The 21,832-nt window shown below is 31.6% G+C and overlaps 1 protein-coding gene across 1 annotated transcript; it reads right to left on the reverse strand.

Moving 5' to 3' along the window:
- Window positions 1–2,818: 2,818 nt before the first annotated feature.
- On the reverse strand, window positions 2,819–21,690 carry HELRODRAFT_70323 (hypothetical protein; the record flags this gene model as incomplete). Its single annotated transcript, XM_009031868.1, has 5 exons — window positions 2,819–2,921; window positions 3,201–3,264; window positions 5,458–5,546; window positions 7,580–7,784; window positions 21,333–21,690. Coding segments are annotated over 5 exons (819 nt in total), but the record flags the coding sequence as incomplete, so codon positions are not given.
- Window positions 21,691–21,832: the final 142 nt, after the last annotated feature.

The following is a 21,832-nucleotide window of genomic DNA, read 5'->3' on the forward strand; positions in this document are numbered from 1 at the left end:
GTGTATGTATGTATGTACTAGTGTGGTGTGTGTGTGTGTGTGTGTGTGTGTGTGTGTGTGTAAGTATGTATGTATGTATGTATGTTGTATGCATGTATGAAGAAACTCGAATATAACGGCATTCAGCGAGAGTCCTCAGAGGAAGAGTTTCCGTCAACGAGTGTTTCGGCCCTTTAACTTCCTGACACTCTTGAGAAACGGGGCCACATCAAGAGATCAAATGGAGGTCTTCTGCTGAACAAACTATTTGCCTCTTTTAAAATAGTGTAGGTGTGCCAGAGAGTTTACACATGAACCTATCACGATGTAAGTTTTATCGACGAGCCAAGTCTTTTACCTGCCAATCCCAAATCCTTCAAAAAGCTGTACACTGAACAACCAGCAACACCTTTTGCACCGACCTCAACTGCGTACTACAAGCACCTTAACCCACGTTGTTCTATCTCACTAACAAGCTCTTCATGCTATGTTTTAGAGCGTGGCTTGCTGCTATATTAACCTCATACGGTACAGTCAGTTCGACATAATAACAGTGCCGGCTGACACCGACTATTGTGCACTGCTGACAGATAGATTAAAAAGCAAAATTTAGATCTGTTAAATTTATTTGTTTATATATGAAATATTTTTGAACTTCTTTTTGGGTTCGGTTTTGTTTCAGGTTGCGTGTAACATTTTGTTTATAAATATTAATTTTAATAATTGATATATATATATATATATAAATATATATTCCAATAATTAGTTTCATTAATATTATTTCATATTTTTGCTAACGAATTTGTTCAATTAAGTTTTGTTTTAGTTATTTTTTATGAAAAATTTATTTTTAAATCAATTTTCTTCGCTCAATCATTTGTCATTCCACTCCATCGCAATCAGTTGGTCCGAATGTCATTTAAATGATGGAATTTTTTTTATTCAATCAACTATGCATCTTTTTTAAGATTTGAATTGATCTCTTTTTTCATGAATGAATGAATGAATGAATGAATGAATGAATGAGTGAATGAAGGAATGAAGGAATGAACGAACGAACGAACGAGTGAACGAACAAATGAATGAACGAACGAATGAATAACTGAATTGATAAATAATTGCAGACAAAAATCGATCAAATGGATGATGAATAAACTACTCATACGGATATGTGAATAATTAATTGAAATAATGAATAAATGATTGAATGAACGAAATTGTAATTAAATAAACTAATTAATTGATAAATTAAATGAATAGTTTATTGATTGATTGATGGAAAGAATGAATGAAAAAATTAAATGAATAAAAAAGCTATAAAAAAATTGTAGTACTTACTAATGCCACTGTAGAATTTATAGCACTTTACTGATTCACTGAGGGTGTTACGTAATGTAGCTATTGTCGTCGTCGTAATAGTAGTAGTAGTAGCTGTAGTTGTAGTAGTTGCTGTTGTTAATTGCTTTTGTTTTTTTTGTAGAAGTAATGTTTCTAACTGGTTTATCTATTAATTTTTATCAGTTTTTGGGTTGATATATTTTCAATCTTGTTGTATTTGACTTATATTGATGAATTATTTAATGTAATTAATGTATTTTGGGTGATAAATTTGCATTTTGTTAATGTTTTTGAAGTTGGTAGTAAACAAAAATTTCGAAAATGTAGTATTATCATCTAGTGTGAAGTTATGGGATGTCACTAATGTTTTACTCATAGGCGAAGTTAATGTTTAAAATGTTTTACAAGTGCAAATTCTCATCAAAATGTTTGTTGATGTGCTTCTCTCATAAAAATTTTTTTTTGTTAAAAACAGGCTTAGTGCAATTGACATATAATTTCTCATTATTTTTATCTGGACGTGTTATTTTATGTTGTTGTTGAGGTTGGATGATATGATTCTGTTGTTGTTGTCATTGTTGGTACTGTTGTTGTTGTTATTGTTGAGAGAGAGAGAAACAATTATTTGTTAGCACTGTTTATCGGCAGATGTTTAATTAACTTTTGTTTGTTTAGCTTTTTGTATTATTTTGAAGGATCCCGTCGTTTTGTTTGTTTATGTTTGTTTGCATTTTTGAACAAGAAGTTAAATTGAAAAATTATGTTTCGTTGATGATGCGAGCAAAAGTAAGCTCAAAAACAATTTTTTCTTCTTTGATTGATGATTTCACACTACTCACATCAGCCGACAAACTTATCAATGTGAATTTTATAAGAGAGTTATATAGATGAAGAGTTCTTGTTGATGATATTGTTGTTACTGTTGTTGATGTTGGATGTAATAATAATCATTATTATTGTCGTTGTTATTAATGTTGTTGTTATTGTTGTTGATGTTGTTGCCATTGTTGATGTCATAGTTATAGATAAAATCCTTTTAACTTAAATGTCGCTTTAATTTTCATATTTTTAGTTCTTATTTTAATTTTTATTAATGTTATCAATGTTTTAATGTAAGCAATGTATGTGATGTCATGCCATTGCTGTTATTGCATTTGAATTTCAACGATTTTTGTGCAGCTTCGTTCTTTCGTTAGCGTTTTCTTAAATATTCCTGAGAAGATACCTGTATATGTGTGTGTGTGCGTGTATTTGTGTGTGTGCAAGTATTTGTGTGTGTGTGTATGTATAATTATGTGTGTAAATGTATGTCTGTATGTGAATGGGTGTGTTTGTGTGTGCGTATGAGTGAATCATAATCATCATTAACATTATTGCGTAAATCGTCAAGGGTGTAGAAGGAATATCTTTCATAAAATATATCCAACATATTACCGATAAAAAATTTAGGTGGTGCAGCCCTATAGTATGGCCTATTGCGAGAGCCTCTAAGAACATAAAATTACAACAAACCATATATTATGGGATCGGCGCATGAATTTGAAATGGCGAATATGAAAAGGATTTCTTGGATCCACTGGTTCACATAGTTCTGCACGGAATCTCTTTGGAGTTTAGAAAAAAATATTTTATAATAATATTAACAACTATAATTATAATTATTAATTTTATTATTACTATTATTACTTGAATAACTAAGTATGTTTTAAGTTAAGTTTGAAACAGATATTTTTTTCAAACGATTATCATTTATAAAAACTTTTGATAGCCATATTTTTATCATCCAATGATAAACGTTAATAACGTAATAGCATTATTACATAACTAATGATAATTAGTAAAATTTAATGTTAATTTATGATAATTAATAATGATTAACCAACTGAAATAGCCAGCACCATGCAGCCAGTACGTAGTATGGCGTCCAGCAGATGATGAATGCGAGAACTGTAGAAAAATATCGTAGTAATTATGATCATAGTAATAAAAAATAATAATAACAATAATGAATAATAAGAATAGGAATAATAAGTAGTAGCAGCAAAAATTATGTAATGAAAGGTTTGTTAACCATTAGAAACTATTTTGCAGTTTGTTTATCATGGGTGCAATTTATTTAATGATGATTTAATCATTTAACTTTTAAACATTTTTTAGGGAAAATTATTCAAATAAATTTTAAGATGTTTTTGAAGAATTTTTTTTTATAAGAAAAAGATTTAAAACCGACAAGTGAAATCCTTCAGTCTAAAATGCTTCTGACATAGAAAAATTTTAGCAATTTTTCAACATTCTCATGAGCAGCAACTCCAGCACGTTCAACTCAACCAACCTCTATAACCATCCATAAAGCAGATACGCACAAGATAAAAACATACACGGGGGGTAAATTTTAAGAAGGACAGCCAGGGGTGGCTTCATAGGGACTGTAACCCCCTTCAATTTTAGTACATCATCATCAAAATCATCATTATAGTATTGCCGTTATTATCACATTTGAATCATTATAACCGCCTTATTCATCATTGCAAACGTGGATAACCTCATTATTTTAATCATATTAAAAAAAAATCACCAGACTCATCATCTTTCATCTTGATTCTGACAATCTCGATCAGCATAGTCGTAATCTTTATCATAATCATTGTAAAAAAAACATCATCATCTTTATCATCTTCATCGCCATTTTTAATAACCATATAGAATTTATTCATCGGTCATTGTTTCAATCGACACCAATCATTACTTAGAAAATGGGGAATCTGTCAACATGAGCTGATTATTTTTTTATATTTTTATCTCAAACATTTTTTATTTTTATTGCAAAGTTATAAAAATAAAATGACGAGCGAAAAATTGGATAGAAAACTTTAGAAAACTCTTTTACTCACGCCACCTCGTTAATCATCGTTTTCATCATCATCTTCATCATCGTCATCATCATCATCATCGATGACGTCATCGTCATCTTTTGCATCGTGGCCATCTTGAATGTACACGATTCCTTTCGGTTGCTTGCAAGGATTGAAATTGCCATTCCGGCAACATTCAAAAAATTGAAACCAGAAAAGATAAAAATAAAATTATTTTCAACATTCCAATACAGACACTACAACAAAAAATACAAAACAACAGCAAAGACGCAATAGCAACGGCAATACAAAAAAGCAGAAACGAAATAAAAGCTAATATCAACAAAGATGCTAAATAAAAACAATTAAGCGATAATAACAACAAAGATACAACAAAACAAAAAAACCAAATCAACAGAAAATAAACTCTGAAGTCTGCATCATGCCAAATCCTATGTCAATAAAAGAAAAGCCATGAACATATATCTGACTCAGCACTGACACCATCAACAACAACAACAACAACAACAACAACAACCTTTATAGCAACATAATCGACAACAACATAAACAACATCAGCATCAACACAAACAACAACATGAACAAGTACGGCACTGGCCTAAAAATGTAACATCAACAACAAAAGCAGTAACATAATTAGTAACATCAACAACAAAAGCAGTAACATAATTAGTAACATAAACAACAAAGTCAGTTAATCATGATGCAACGGAGACACCAATACAACCAGACAATGGTAATTTACAAAAAATACAAAACAACAACAAAAACAAATAAAAAAAACAATAAAAAAACTTCACAAAACAACAAAGCAACAACAGAACACAACAACAAATTGTATTTAATTCATAACATTACACAAATTAGCAACTGAAGCAATAATGACACATATACTACTGAAAGATTATCTGCAAAGCAACACATACACACACACACACAAACACACTCACACTCATTTTTTTATACACAAACATCTATATTATATATCTTTTTAACAATAAAAATATTCGTTTTTGAACTAAATCAACCATAGTATTATTTATTACACCCCAGCACACCTCACTACAATTCATTTTTGAATGGCCTTTGTTCTTAGTTATTATCAAATACTATGCACAATACTTACGACAACAACAACAACAGCAACAACGCAAACAACAACAACAGCAGCAACAACTTCGACGACGACGAGACAAGAGAACATCAATAGTGTTGAAAACAAAGAAAAGCAACTACAATGTTGACGACAAACACAACAACCGCCCACCAATAACAATTGTCATTTTCAGCGTCTTGGCCCTAGCCTGTTCAATTCTGTTGAGACCTGATATCCTTAGCGTTACACGATTGGAATTGCTTGTTGCTGTTGCTGATGTTGTAGCTGCTGTTGATGTTGTTGTTGATGTTGTTGTTGATGTTGTTGTTGTTGACGGTGGTGGTTGTGCTTCTGAGTTTGTTGAATGTAGCTCTTTAGTAGCATGTTTTTGTTGTTGTTGTTGTTGCTGGTGACATAGTTGCAGATTGCTGGAAGGCTGTTTTTTGAAGAAATATTTTTTTTGTTGCAAAAAATTTGTTGGTGTTGTTTCATTTTGGCGGTTATTTGAAGAATCATTTGAGTGATTGTAGTGGCATGTTTGGTTATTATTTTTGTTGCTGTTGATGCTGTTGTATTTGTTGACGTTGTTGTTGAATAGCCGGTTGTCGTCACGTATTTGAGGTGGATTCTCGCGGTTTCCATTGTTATCAATTTCCCTTGAATGCCGTTTCGTATAAGTAAGAGCGGCGTTTGAGTTGCAATTGGCTGGATGTCTGTAAATTAATTCTGGTTGCTCAATGTTAGCGTTGCTGCAACTGTTTTCAACATCGTCGTTGTCGTTGGAACGTGTTCTGGTTGTATCACTTGCGTCCAAGCACAAGCATTTTATCTCACATCCGTTTAGGTTGTTCTTACATTTGCGTATCTTAGATAAGTTGTTTATGTAGTCATCGTCATTGCTGTCTGATTTTTTGCTTCTCAATAAAAAGTTGCTCTTTATTTCTCTGAAATAATGTTTTTTAATTATTTCGCTGGCATGGTCGTCGCATAATTCGTCAGGGGAGATGATGTTTTTTAAAAATAGCAGTTCTTCTTCTTCTGTGATTTGTTGCTGTTTGTAGAGTTGTTGATTTGGTTTTTTCTGATTTTGTGGTGTTTGTTTGTGGTTTTGTTGTTGTAATACGTAATTTGATTGTCGTAGTTGTTGTTGATGGTGTTTATGGGAATTTTCCCGTCGAAGACTCCAGACTTTTTTGTTATTCCGGTCTAATTTACTGCCTCGTTTGTTATCGTTCGAGTCGGGCTGGATGGGTTCCGACCCTTCAGAATAATTTAATAATAACGTATTAAATTACATCAACATGTGTTGCAGGCATATCTGCCTCCAATGCACTCTCTCCTACGTGCACATTATGTGCAATACAGAACCATTTACAGGAATGTCATCCAAGCTAGCTATTCGTCTTAAAATGTCAGTATAATATATCACAAACTCTGTTAAATAACCTTTCCTAACACATCAACAATCATTGTTAAGTCTGAAATAGTTAATGTCTTATACAACCTAACGACATTGATGTCATCTGCGACAATTACCATTACATTAACAAAAGTCTCTACAACTTTAGCATATTATGCAGCTTAGCATCATTTGCCAAAGTATTTAAAAGTAACATCGAGATCACTAATGCTGATAAAATGGCTGTAAAATCTCATTGGCATAGGTAATAAATGACTGTAAAACTTAACGCTTCATGCATTAGAGAGCCTAAAAATTTTAAGATTTTGTAAAAATAATAAAAATGATATGGAAAATAATAACAAAAATAATGAAAAACAATAATAAAAACTCTAAAAATGACTTCTAGAGCCTAAAACTAAAAATGGGAAGTAGTGGTGCGTAAAGAGATTTTGTTAAAAAAGAAAGTTGGAATGGTTTTGTGATTTTTTATGTTAAAAATTATCAGATGCTTAAAGCTTAAATTGTGTATATTATTATCTATAAATAAATGATCAGAGTGGAAAAATATTCTTTGTAGCATGTTTAATAAATCTATTTTTTCGGAAAGTTTCAATAATTAAAAAACTTTTTAAAGAAACTTGGGTAATTTAGTTTTATAATTTTGAAAATTTTCCAATATATTTATCAATCAAATAATAATTCATCAACATATTTTATTCATTCTTTTACCTCTTAATTTATTAATTCATTCCCTCAATCATCCAATGATTCAATAAATGAATGAATCAATCAATCAATTAATAATTTAATCATTCACTCATTTGAGACTCCATTTTTCATTAATTTTCACTAATCCAAAAAATACCTAAAAAAAATCTAAAAATAGCCAACCAACCAATAGTCTGCCTCGATCTTTTAGAGATAATGATGATGATGAGAGAGTAGGAGACGATGATGACGACCAGAGGAAGGAAGTAGACGGAGATGAAGTTGAAAGCGTGGTAGAACATTTCCACAATGTGGTTCGGGAAGGAGTCGTTGGTGACAACGCACTGGTAGAAGTTTTCCAGGTTCGGGTGTTTTGCCAGGTAGAAAACTAAGCTCTGTTGTGTGGTGGTGTTTGGTGTTTATTTGTTTATTTATACACACACACACACACACACACACACACACACACACACATACATGGCGTGTTATTCATTGGCTCTGTTGATGTTATTTTGTGGTGATTTTGTTTCTAATGATATGTTTTCTCGTCACTTGATGTTTTTTTTTTGTGCTAGATATTTGGCCTTTTGATTTCGTCTCGTTGTTTATAACGTACCGTGTGTAAAATTTTTCAATTTCCTATGATGTTAATGTGACATGTGTGTGTGTGTGTGTGTGTGTGTGTGCAATATCTCATTCTTGTTTGATGTTAATGTGACGTCTGTGCATTACCCTAGCAACGCTGTTTGCTCTTTACGATTTAACGGTGGTAGTCAGGTTGTTTGACTTGCTAATACTGATAGAAATAAACAGAATTTCAAAATAATAATGAAATCCTACATACTTCAGACAAATTTATCGGCCGCGGATTTTACAACAACAAAATTTTTTTGGCAATATCATTTTGATATAAAGCCTTCCTAACTTCCATCAAGGGTAGACACGCAATTGTGTTGCGGCTGACATTTATAAACTATAATAGCAATTTCCATTTCAGATTGTTCGTTGGTGTTGATGTTATGGCTGATGTTATGGTTCTTGATGTGTTTAATGCCGTTGCTGTCTATGTTGTTGTAATTTTTTTTTTGATGCTAATAATTATGTTTTTTTTTATTACTTGAAAATTCAGAAGCCGGCAGAAACCGAATGTGTTGAATGATGTTGCGTCTGTTACATCTTTCATTCGATTTGTTAAAAATTTTTATGCCGTTCTGTATACATTCATTGTGGTATATATAACCAGAAGATATATTGTTGGTTGTTGATTCAATCATTTGTTCTATTGTTCATTCGTTCGTTCGTTCGTGCGGATGTTGTTCACGATAGATATCTCACCAAAAAATCTTTTTGCTGTCATTTTCGGTCAGAAACTACTCAAAATAATAGAAATAATAAAATAAATATACAAAATAAAATAGTATTTGAAAAAATAATAAAATATAGACAATGCAGCAGTTTTTGGTATCACCTAAAACTGAAAGAAGATAAAAGCCCCGAAAGCGACGGCCTCAAGCCAGCATTTCTGAAAATATGAGAGAGGACACTGCGGATGATGCACTGCTAACACTTTTCAACATATTGTTGGCAACGGATGAATCACCCTCGGGTTGGAAGGATCCAATCGTAGTGCCACTCTTCAAGAAAGAAGACCGTTGCAACCCTGAAAATTATAGACTAATCAGCCTCATAAGCATTGTATTCAAGGTACTAGGAAGAATAATTAAGAAGATAATTGTGAATCACTTGGCATAAAACATATACAGAAGCCGACACGGATTTATGGATAAGCGTTCTTGCCAAAAAGAAAGCAGTGGATGTTGTATACTTAGATTTTGCTGAGGCTTTCTGCCGATACCGGTACCGCATAAACGTTCGTCATGTTTTTAAATCTTTGTTATGATATGTTTATGTTATGTTAACCTACTTTAAATCTTTGTTATGATATGTTTATGTTATGTTAACCTACTTTAAATCTTTGTTATGATATGTTTATGTTATGTTAACCTACTTTAAATCTTTGTTATGATATGTTTATGTTATGTTAACCTACTTTAAATCTTTGTTATGATATGTTTATGTTATGTTAACCTACTTTAAATCTTTGTTATGATATGTTTATGTTATGTTAACCTACTTTAAATCTTTATTATGATATGTTTATGTTATGTTAACCTACTTTAAATCTTTGTTATGATATGTTTATGTTATGTTAACCTACTTTAAATCTTTGTTATGATATGTTTATGTTATGTTAACCTACTTTAAATCTTTGTTATGATATGTTTATGTTATATTAACCTACTTTAAATCTTTGTTATGATATGTTTATGTTATGTTAACCTACTTTAAATCTTTGTTATGATATGTTTATGTTATGTTAACCTACTTTAAATCTTTGTTATGATATGTTAATGTTATATTAACCTACTTTAAATCTTTGTTATGATATGTTTATGTTATGTTAACCTACTTTAACATTCAAAGACAGAACTCTCACCTATCTTTTCTCTCTCTCTCTCTCTCTCTTCCTCTCTTTCTCCTTCAAAAGTGAGTGAACGTGAAAACTATATTGCTTTAAAGATATCACAGACAAAAAAAATGCTATGAGTAACACAACACACTCACACACAAAAGCACACACGCACGCACTCACGCACAAAAATTATTTAGCCAATTCTTGCAATATTTTTTTGTTTGTTGGCTGGTTGGCACTAATTTTTGAATAATACCCTATGTGGGTAAGTAAAAAATTAAACAAACAACTGCACTTTCTGATGGTTTTAATGCCTATGCACTTTACTTACAAGAGCATTTCTCATTTTTTTCACTGAGTTTACTCTTATATACTCATTTCATCTTTGTTTTGTTTGCTGCATAAGTAGCATAATTCTTCATCATGATCGCCATTTTCACCATAATCATTATCATCATCGCCGCCATCATCATCTTCTTCATCATCATCAACTTTGCTCTTGATACCATTAAGAACAGTTTCATAATTGATGTGATGAACAAATTAGAAGATGACACCCTCGTCATTATTATTATTATTTGTAGTAGTAGTAGTAGTAGTAGTAGTAGTAGTAGTAGTAGTAGTAGTAGTAGAAGTAATAGTAGTAGTAGTAGTAGTAGTAGTAGTAGTAGAAGTAATAGTAGTAGTAGTAATAGTAGTAGTAGTGGTAGTGGCATTTAAACATAATTTATCTAATCAGAGTCAATTATAAACTTGTCATAAGCTTGTCTGTCAATTATAATAGCCAGAAATGTTTTATAGTAATTCCGCAAATTAGAAAAAAAAAATATTTTTGCTGCTAAATTAAAAAAAAGATAGTTCTGTTTTTTTCTCACGTTGTTTAATAGCTAGTTAACAATCAGTATAACTATATCATTTCTATCAGTATCATTATATCATTTCTATCAGTATCATTATTATCAGTATCATAATATCTATTTTATTATCCTCAAACATCAATTATATCAACATTATTATAACTAAACTTATTCATAATTGATATCATGACTGTTCTCAAACTCATCACTGATATCATCATTATTATGAACATTTATATCTATTATGGTTTGAAAAATGTTCTCTTTTCAATGTTTTTCAGAAGCATCAACAACAAACACACAGTGCAGGAAAACACATGTGAAACCACGCATCCCACACACATTGCCGGCATCAACAAGCAATTGAATCCGTTTACTGCAGTAGCAAAGACAGGCACTTTACCGTTACACTATCGTGCTATTACGCACATTTTCATCATCCCAATCATCAGTGTCATCGTCATTGTTCACCATCATCGTAATTATAACTATACTAACCACCATTAATATCTTAATCATCACCATTATTAGCTCCGTAGCAGTTACCACATAAAAATTCAAAATTAATTTTTTCGAATTTTTAAACGCAAAATAGATGAATATAAAAAAAATTTGCAAATTAAAATAATTAATTTTTTGATTAAAAAAATTTTTTTCTGACAGCTTTTTTTTAGGTCGTTGGTTTGACGTGTAAATTAAAAAAACTTCAAAGAATTCTTCTATAATCCTTTTTAGATTAGTTTTTTCATTATTTTTAATATATTTATTTTTATTTAATAAAATTCAAACAAATAGGTCAAATAAATTTTGTTTAAACAAATAAAAACATTTATTTTTGTTATTTAATTTTGATCATCTTCGTTGTTTAACTCTGACAACTCGATGAAGGAGAATGTTTTGAAAGGACTTTTTTGTTGAAAGTGAAAAATAACGGAGGATAAAACCACGATAACATCTTCATCTACAAAAAGTTTTAAAAATAATATTATAAAATTATCATTTGGATTTTAATATGGAAAAAGAAGAAGAAGAAAACAATGATGGTGATGCTTTGGAATGATAATGATGATGCTAAGGACTATGACGACGATGATGATCACAATGAAAATGAATAAACTCTGCTACTATATAATAGAAAGAATGATAAAAAAAAATAAAATTAATAACAAAAATAGTCACATATAATCACAAAAATAGTCACATATTCTTGAGCAACAGTGAAAACCATTCATATCAAAAGAAACATCACTTAGTGATACATATTTTCACTTATTTGAATCGCCCATGCATCCATTCAAGACGGACGCATTAAGCCCAGCGGATAGATAACAAAATTTCAACAACTCAGTAAATCTATCTTTTTATTTTTTGTATTTGATACATTCGTTGTTTGCAAGTAAAGTTTATAATGGAAATAATAGGATGGAGATATTTACACAGGTGGCAGGGCCAGAAAAAAAATGCAAGATTCCCAGTGAAATATAGTAATAGATAGAACAGACATTATAGATAACGGTTGTTAACCAATCTGTAATAGTACTAACCAAACATTTTTTCAAGTTTTAATTTTTAAAATATCCAGACGAATAATATTTTCAACGTTTAAGAGCGAAACTAAAAAAATGTGTTTGATAAATGCGGTGACATTTTTTTTAACTTTTTTTCCCTCAGCATAACCCGGACGGAAAGAAGGTGCATGATTTGTGATGTTTCATTAGAAATGACGTCATCATCTTCTGTCAGCTGATATCAACCCGATCCCGATTGGAAGTTCAACACTTAAAAATTTCAATTTTAAAAATGATGAAATTATTGTTTCTGAAGTTGAAAGAGAATCTAATTTCAGCTCCATGTCGTTAACAGGCAACATATTTTGTAATGTTGACCGATTTTCAACAACCAAAATTTAGCGGGGGTATTTGTGGCAAGAGCGGAAATACAAACATTTATCATCTGAACTCACCATTACGTCACAAATACCTCATAATTGATTCACATTTGACACTATATTATCGATAGCCGATTTTTCAAACACACACCCACACACAGACACACACACATAGACACACACCCACACACACACACACAAACATTTACACATGATGGCTAAAAATACTCAAATATAAACAAGTATACACACAAAACGCTTCCTTGTACGAACCTCATCGTGCACATGAACGCAAACATACTGGCACCTACCCACACACATTTGTTTTTGCTACATACAAACATAATCTACATATATATCGTATTAATACAAATTCAGTTTGGTCACTTTTTCTGAATTCACAAGACGAAACTAAATTTTTTCGTGATTTTTTTGACTCCTATGGGAATGTTTCATGATGCAGCTTAATTGAAGTGAAGGCTGGCAAGAAAAAAAAACTGATGTATGTGTGAGAAGATGGGGAGAAACGGAAAGATCAAATTAGTTCTGTCATCCAAACATAAACACACACATTCATACACAAACACACACACATACACATTGAAACAAACTAACAGACACTCATCGTATGCGTCTGAAAACTAACTTACACGCATTACAAACAGACATACAAACAATTATATATGCACATTTAAGTATGCATACATATGTACACACAAACACATACGCTCATACGCATATACTGTCATTTACACATTTTCTTTATTAAGGTATTTGAATGTTTGTCAGCTTGATTTGTTTGTAGCTTTATTCCACTTTAATATCTGTTTATTTACCATTTGATTTCATCTGCCGCCGAAATACAACGGTTTTATGATTTCATGTGGTTAATTTTACTGACATTTCACAGTTTCTTCACTTTTAAATTTTTTAATTAACCTTATTCCACCATTTCAAAACTTACTTCCAATATGATGAGTTTGTTTTTAATGTTTATATTCCTATTATGAATGATTAGTAATAATGGGTAATGGTAGTAGTATTAGTGGTAGTAGTAGTATTAGTAATATTATTAGTAGTAGTAGTAGCAGCAGTAATAGTAGTTGCAGTAGTAATAGTAGTAGTAGTAGTAGTAGTAGAAGTAGTTATAATAATAATAATAATAATAATAATAATAATAATAATAATAATAGTAGTAGTAGTAGTAGTAGTAGTAATATTATCAGTAATAACTTTTAAACAAAGATAACTAAGTAAATAATTAAATATTGTCTATTCCCTTGCATTAAAACGATTTTAATTTAAACAGAAACATACGCGTGTCTTTCCATATAACTGCCGATAAATAATTCATCTGTCTCTTTAATTTAGAGAATTTTTAGAGCAAATTTGTTTTCAATTGTTGATGTTTTAATATGTTTTTGTAGTTGATTATGTTGGTGTTGTTTTTGTTGTTTTTGTTTTTGTTGTTGCTGCTGCTGTTGTTGTTGTTGCTGTAACATTATAATTATTATTTTATTACTGTTGTGATTATTTGTACTATTATTAAAACCAGCAAACGATGACACATAAGAAAATATCGCATTGAACTTGGAAACAAATAAACAAAAAGACTGTTACTGTTTCTGAAAATATTTTAAGAAACAGCCTTTGAAAATTCTTACACGTCACGATGAATTAACCTTTTAAGCGTAACATATGCATGTCAGTGCAGCAACGCATGGTAGGAGTGGCTGCTAGGAGGAAATTAAAAGTTCAGCGGCAGTGGCATTACTAGGCAATTTGTTACTTTGAAAGCCTCAACTCGTGGGGCAAATGATTATCGTGAATGTTTATTAGCTTAACAAAACTAGTTCAAGCCAACAACAGTAACGGTAACAACATTTCTGTAGAATGTACGCACAACACATGACACATCCTTGAATGAATGACCAAAGATGACCGAAAATTTCTTCCGACAACGACCCTAACTCTGCATTTCATTCCACTTCATTTGTTTTGTCGGTTAGAACTCACAACTTTTTTTTAATTTTCTCATTAAAATTCTGCACATGATTTGATTGTATGTAGGTGGGTATGTATTTTGAAGTTGTATATATAAAGTTGGCAGCAGTGTCAGGCACCAAACCATTGCACCATCCTATCACTTTTATACGCATACACACATATACATTTATATTTTTATTCATTCACATTTGAATAGATTGTACATGCAATTTGTATTTGAACGCATGAATGAGTAACTTCTAAACATGCAGTCCTTGCTTCGCCACCAGCTTGAACACCTCGGCACATTTTTATTTCATTGAAAGATTTCCTCTCACCTTCACCCTCGTCACGCCTCGCTTACTTTCAATTTTATTTTGGTATTTTTAGCGCTGCCATCATTCTCCCACCAACGTCATATCATGTTATCATAACTTACTCATATTCCATCATGTTATCATCACATACTCACTTGCAGTGTCTCGTTATCATCACCTAATAAACCGTTATCAGGGCTCATCGGAATCATAGTTTTCAACATCCCTTTGGCCATCACCATCATTTTTATCATTTAATTATCAGACCGTTTTTCGACGTAGAGGCTGATTATCAATTTTTTGCAGAATAAAAATTTTCCTCCCTCCCTATACGATAACTGTCGTCATCACAATCATCATCACTATCATCATGGTATGATTATTATCATGATCGAAATTCACGTCCTCCTCGTCATCATCATCGTCATCATCATCATCATCATCATATCACGTGCAACCCGCTATAATTTTTCGATTGCCTGTCATTAAAGGACTCCATCTGTCTTTCGCCACTGTCAAATTATAAAAAATCAATCAATCAATCAATCAGTCAATCAGTCAATCAGTCAATCAGTCAGTCAGTCAGTCAGTCAGTCAGTCAGTCAGTCAGTCAGTCAGTCAGTCAGTCAGTCAGTCAGTCAGTCAGTCAGTCAGTCAGTCAGTCAGTCAGTCAGTCAGTCAGTCAGTCAGTCAGTCAGTCAGTCAGTCAGTCAGTCAGTCAGTCAGTCAGTCAGTCAGTCAATCAATCAATCAATCAATCAATCAATCAGTCAGTCAATCAGTCAGTCAGTCAGTCAATCAATCAATCAACTAGTGTGTAAAGCGCGATGTTCAACAGTGAACGGTGAATTTTGCAAACAGAGTATGGTTGTATGGTTTTGAGATCAGCTCTGAGTTTCAATTAATATATCTGATAAGTATCATTACTTAGGAAATAATGTTGATTGGAAATTGAACATTAAACATCATACATAATTTTCTTTTTAGTGTTTTTCCAAAATGTCAACAACAGAAACAACAACACAGAGCGTACGCAAAATTACGTAAATCAACGCTCGCACTCAACGCGATGATAGGCGGGATGGGACCTCTTTACAAATGAACCTCGTCAGTCGTCACTGCAACAGCAGGTTTGGTTTTAATTGAATAATTTAGTTGATCCTGAAAAATGTTTCTAAAAAATAATGTTGGATAGTTATGAAAAAGAGAGTTACAAAAACTAAAGGTCACCTGTGGGTCAAAGGTCAGAAAATTTTTTCAAAAAAATTACCGACATATGAAAGGTCATGAAAAAATAACCCTATGATTTTTGACGTTAATTTGACGTTTTATTAACCGCTGACCGGTTAAGCCTTTTATTTTCTTTCATTAATTTTTAAAGAATATTCTTAAGAAAAATTTTTTTTGAGCAAATCTTCATCATAATTTTACAAGTATATTAGTCTATTATTTTAAAATCTGTCATTTATATTTCGAATTATCATACAATAATGCATTAAGTTTCATGAACATTATCGTCTACAGAGCAACAGTTGAGACAACAGTATTTATGCGGTAGAATACAAAATTTGACCAAAATTATATATTAATATACAAATTAGTTGTTAGAATTGACGTTGCTGTGATAAACCAGTGTGTATAAATAAAGTTTAATGTTAAAATTTAGTTGACGCTATACCTAGGTTGCAGTAAATTGTTATAAACATTTCAGCGATAATGATTAAAATGTTTAGGATGTTGATAGTGAAGGAGTTGATGGATCAAAACTGATGACGCCTATGATGATGACGATGACGCAACTGATGATGTTGATGACGTTGATGGTGAAGACGGTGGTGGTGAAAGCAGTAGAAAAGTTACTTTTTATAAAAAATTTATGAGGATTTTATAAAAGAACAATAAACTAAGTTAACAAAATTTTTTTTAGATAAAAATGTCTAAGCTTGCCATAAAAAACACAGAACAAGGAGAAGACGACGATGAAGACAATGATGTCAATAATGATGACAATTATGTTGACGATGATACTGCGTGGTTGGTGACATTAATGATGGTTGTGATGACAATAATGGTGATTATAACATTGGGGAAAAAATACGTACAAGTACATTTATATAGCGCTAATTAAAAACAAAGTTTTTCAAAAGACCTCTCATTAAAGTCAAAAATTTCAAATTTTTCCTACAAGGAAAATAAATTTTTTTTTATAAAATTTTCAAAAATTTTGAAAGATTTGAATTTGAATCACTTAGAAGGACTGATGATGCCAAGAACGGCAGTCAACATTTTTCCAAAAAAAATTTTTTTTGAAATTTTTTATAAATGAACGACGTTTGTTAGATAAGCATGTTCAATGCTAACAATGAAACCCACGCGCGCGCGCGCACACACACACACACACACACACACAACCATACACAACATATTCTTCACTCGTTGTTCCTTATTCATTCATTCAGTCATTTATTCATTCATTTATTCGTTCATTCGTTCATTCATCTGTTTATTCATTTGTTCGCTAGTTCATCTTTTCGTTTTTACTTATTCAAATTTGACTTTTTCTAGTACGTTACGTTCGTGATATTAAGTAATTGTGGGTTGAATTTTAACTGCAGATTTGCAAGTATAACTAACTGCTGATTAAATGTTTTCCTTATTGTATCGTGTTGTATTGTAATGTGTTGTATTGCGTTGTACTATTATGTGTTGTGTTGCATTGTTTTGTATTGAACGAACGAAGAAAGGAATAAATGAATAAATAAAAGAACAAGCGACTGAATGAAGAAATAATTGAATAGATGAACTTCTAATAAAATGCTCACAGAAGCAGTAAAATAAATGGCTAAATAATTGGCGGAGTTGATTTGGGAGGATGGACGAGTTTGGTTGAAGTTTTTAACTTTTAAGCCGCCAGAAGATTAGATTCTTGAGTTTTCTTGCTCGACAGTTGAAGCTCCGCAATGTCATTTAAACTCTAAGTGTGTGGGTGTTTTTGTATGTTTGTGTGTGAGTTTGTGTGTGTGCGTGTGTGTGTAACTGTGTTTATGTGTGTGTTACTGACGTGTATGTGTATGGTTTTATGTCTTTTGTGTTCGTTCAAAAGAACTTACAGCTCCCATCAGACTTAACGCGATTGAATTTTTATAAAAATGTGTTATTTAAAGCATCTAATCACTTTCTTTACATAAAAGCTTAAATTAAACAAAAAATTTACTTAAATTTTTTACAAATTTTTTAAAGGTTTTTTAATTAATTGATTTAAATTTTTTATTTAAAAAAAAGTACCCGCAAAGGAAAAAAATGCTATTTTTAATGTCCACATTAACCAAAGAACATCTAAATTCATGAAAAGATTTAAACAAATAAACAAAAAAATTACCAGAAGTCATAATAAAATGAAAAAAATACATAAATAGATTAAAAATCAGACAGGGAAATTGCCTATAAATAATAAAATATCTAGATCCAATAATTAAAGCCGTAAATATAGCAAGCATTAAAAGGTAACGCACCAAAGCAGCAATAATTAAGTGGCATAAAAATACAAAAAAAACACGACTAGATCACTACAGTATTTTTTATGAGAAGAACCATTAAGTGACTCTTAAATTTCAACACATCTCCTAGAAAAATTCACTCAAACTGATTATGTCAAACTTGAAATTAAAAAAAAACATATCTCTGACTGTCTGATTATGATGTCTGTCTGCCTTGACTTGTTGACAAACACAGTTTTTGCCGATGTTTATGAAGGGCTTTTTGCTTCAAGCCGTACTTGACTTTGTATTTTTTCATGTTCAACAAGTTGTTTGAGTTTCTTTAAAGTTGATTGAGTTGAAAGTTAGGAGGAGTTTTTTAATGAGCCTTCTTCTTCAAGTTCAATTTTTTTAAATTATTTTATATTTTTACTAATTCATTGTAGAAACATTACATAAACAAAAAATTAAAATTTTGTTAGTGAAAGAATACAAAATAAAAACTTCTTTCTTTGTTTGCTGCTTTATTCAGTGCAACCTGTTATAACCATTCATTCTAATATTATTACTTTCGTTTTTTATTTTATTCTACATATTTTTCTTTCTTTTTCAATTTTGTTTTACATTTATCTCACTGGTAAAACAAATTCATTCATTGCAAAAAAGGAGTTACCTCATTCAAGAGTTGTGGTGGATTAGGATCATCAGCAATAAATTTCTTAACAATCCACACTTTATTCGCGCCATCAATCGCTTAGCTCATCATATTGTCTACATCAGCACTCGCATCATTATATCATATACATAATCAATCACATTACGATTTACATCATCTCACGCATCATATCAATTCATATTTAATTCATAACCCTCAACATTTTTATCTTATCCTCGTAAAAACCCACTTAAATTATTCGCATAATTCATTCTTTCTGTCATCGTCATCATCATCATTAAAATTTATAATCACCAACATCACATCATTCCATTACCATATAAACTTACTACCATCATGTTTTTGTCTGATGGCCGCGTGCGTGCGTGAGTACGTTTTCGTGTTCCAGCGAATTCTCAAGCCGACAACAATTTCAATGAATTTTCATTTCAATTTTTAGAAAGCGGATTTAGAAAGCTTTAAACGAGGGAATGAACTTAATGCTTATTGGGTTATATGGCGATTAACAAAGTTTTATATACACGCATACTCCAACACACACAAGCACACATACACACACACACACACACACGTACTATACACACACACACACACACGCACACACAAACAAACGCAACGTCTAACCCACATTCATATATGCAATCATGTATACAATCACATGAATAAATAAACGATAAATAATAAATCGAAGATCTATTTTGAGAAAGCAATACAAAAATGCGCAATGCATCTAATACTAGCTAAAATTATCGCAGGCAAATTTACGACACTCTATAATGGAAGGAATGCGTGCTCGTTATTAACAAAGCTTGCTTATTTATATCTTAAATAGGCCTTTGTCTCATATTCATTGGACACTTACATGTTGTATTTCTTTATAAACATTTTAGAAAAAAAATGTGAAAACTTCAATTATATTTTGCTTGTTTTTACAAATGTTTCACGTTGAACTGTAAAAAATCTTCAAAGTATAGGTGCATAAGTTTAGAACTGAGATAATATATAACTGGTGTTATTTTTGTCTGTTATTTATAGTATTCACTATAAATTTTCTAAAAAATTATAGTTAATAGAGAAAAGATTTTTGTAGTGGTGAGTGGTTATTACATTTCATTCAAGATTTAAATTCCTCTTATGCATTATTAAAAATGAAATAAAAATAGAAAAACAGAAACATTTAAACACATTTATAGCAACAGGGATCGTTGATTCATTAGTTTGCGTGCATTTCAACTCATACATTAGAGCTAAAATGCAATGACAGATGGAGACTACTCCACTTATTTATCTTTCCGCACGAATTAGTGAGCCTAGGAAACACTCCTTAATTAAAAATTTTTTATTTACCTACAGCTGATCATCTTGTACCATTTATGTTCGCTTGCTTAGACTTGCTTACCTCATTTAGTTGCAATAAAACGACAACATCAATAGTAGTAGCAATAGTAGTACTATTATATTAGTATTAGTATTAGTCGTTGTAGTTGTTGTTATCGTTGTAGTAGTAGTAGTAGTAGTTGTTGTAGTAGTTGTAGTAGTAGTAGTAGTTGTTGTTGTAGTAGTAGTTGTAGTAGTTGTTGTAGTAGTAGTAGTAAAAGTATTAGTATGAATAGTAGTAGTAGTTGTAGTAGTAGTGGTGGTGGTGGTAGTAGTAGTAATAGCAGTAGCACTAGCAACTGCAAAACCAGCAATTGATTTTGTTGTAGTACTGGTTTAGTTACTGTCAATAGTTATTAATTCCGGTAGAATAGATTAATAGTAGTCAGAGTCGTAAAAGCAGTAGTAGTAGCAGTATTAATAAAGAAACTAGCGATAATGAGAAAAATTAATAACTAAAATAAATTATATTTTTGTGCACATAAAAAATTATAATGTGTAATTTTTACATACAGTTGTCTAACTAGAAAAAGAATGTGTGCATTTTGCTCATAGCGAGACAATTATTTTGTTTTTGTGCTTAGATAATGCTTTCATGGCTGATTGAGTAATACCTGTTAGGACTTATTCACTGGGTTATTAGTTTTTTTTTAAATGTTTAATTTGTTCAATGGCCAGTCTGCTCGTTCAAGCGTGCAAATATTTATGTTATAATTCAATTTCAATTTTCCAGCTTAACGAGCATTACATTTTATTAATATAGAAATATAAAATTAAACGCGATTTTTTAGAAAATCACATAAAAGTCGTGAAAAAATTTTCTCCCAGCAGCAGAGCATTTTTGAAATGAAGCATCGACTTGAAAAAAACAATTGAGCGAGTCAACAAACCTGAGTGAGGCTTGCAAAAACAGCAGTAGTCCATGCAGTGATTAGCATTATTTTACCCCTTTCGTCTGCAGTTCCAGTCGACAAGGGCTTGGCCACTGCGAAATATCTGTCGAAACTGATGGCAACCAGTATGAAAGATGAGAGGTAGAATCCAAATGCTCTACAAAACATGAGGATCTTGCAGGCAGCGTCTCCGGCATTCCAGCTGATAGTTACGGCCCAGGCGATTTCGATTGGATTGTTGTAGAGGGCAACAAAAATATCTGCAATGGCGAGGTTGAGGATGAACCATTCCACTCTGGTTCGACGTTGACGTTTCTTGCAGAGTGTCAGGGTGATGATGACAGTTAGGTTACCTGGAATTGAAATGTTGGTTGGTCGGTCGGTTGGTTGGTTTTTTGGTTGTTTGGTTGGTTGTTGATTGTTTGGTTGGTTAGTTGGCTGGTTGGTTGGTCGGTCGGTCGGTTGGTTTGTTGGTCGGTCGGTTGGTTTGTTG

Source organism: Helobdella robusta (genome assembly GCF_000326865.2).
Source record: "Helobdella robusta unplaced genomic scaffold HELROscaffold_8, whole genome shotgun sequence".
In the NCBI taxonomy this organism is placed as follows: domain Eukaryota; kingdom Metazoa; phylum Annelida; class Clitellata; order Rhynchobdellida; family Glossiphoniidae; genus Helobdella; species Helobdella robusta.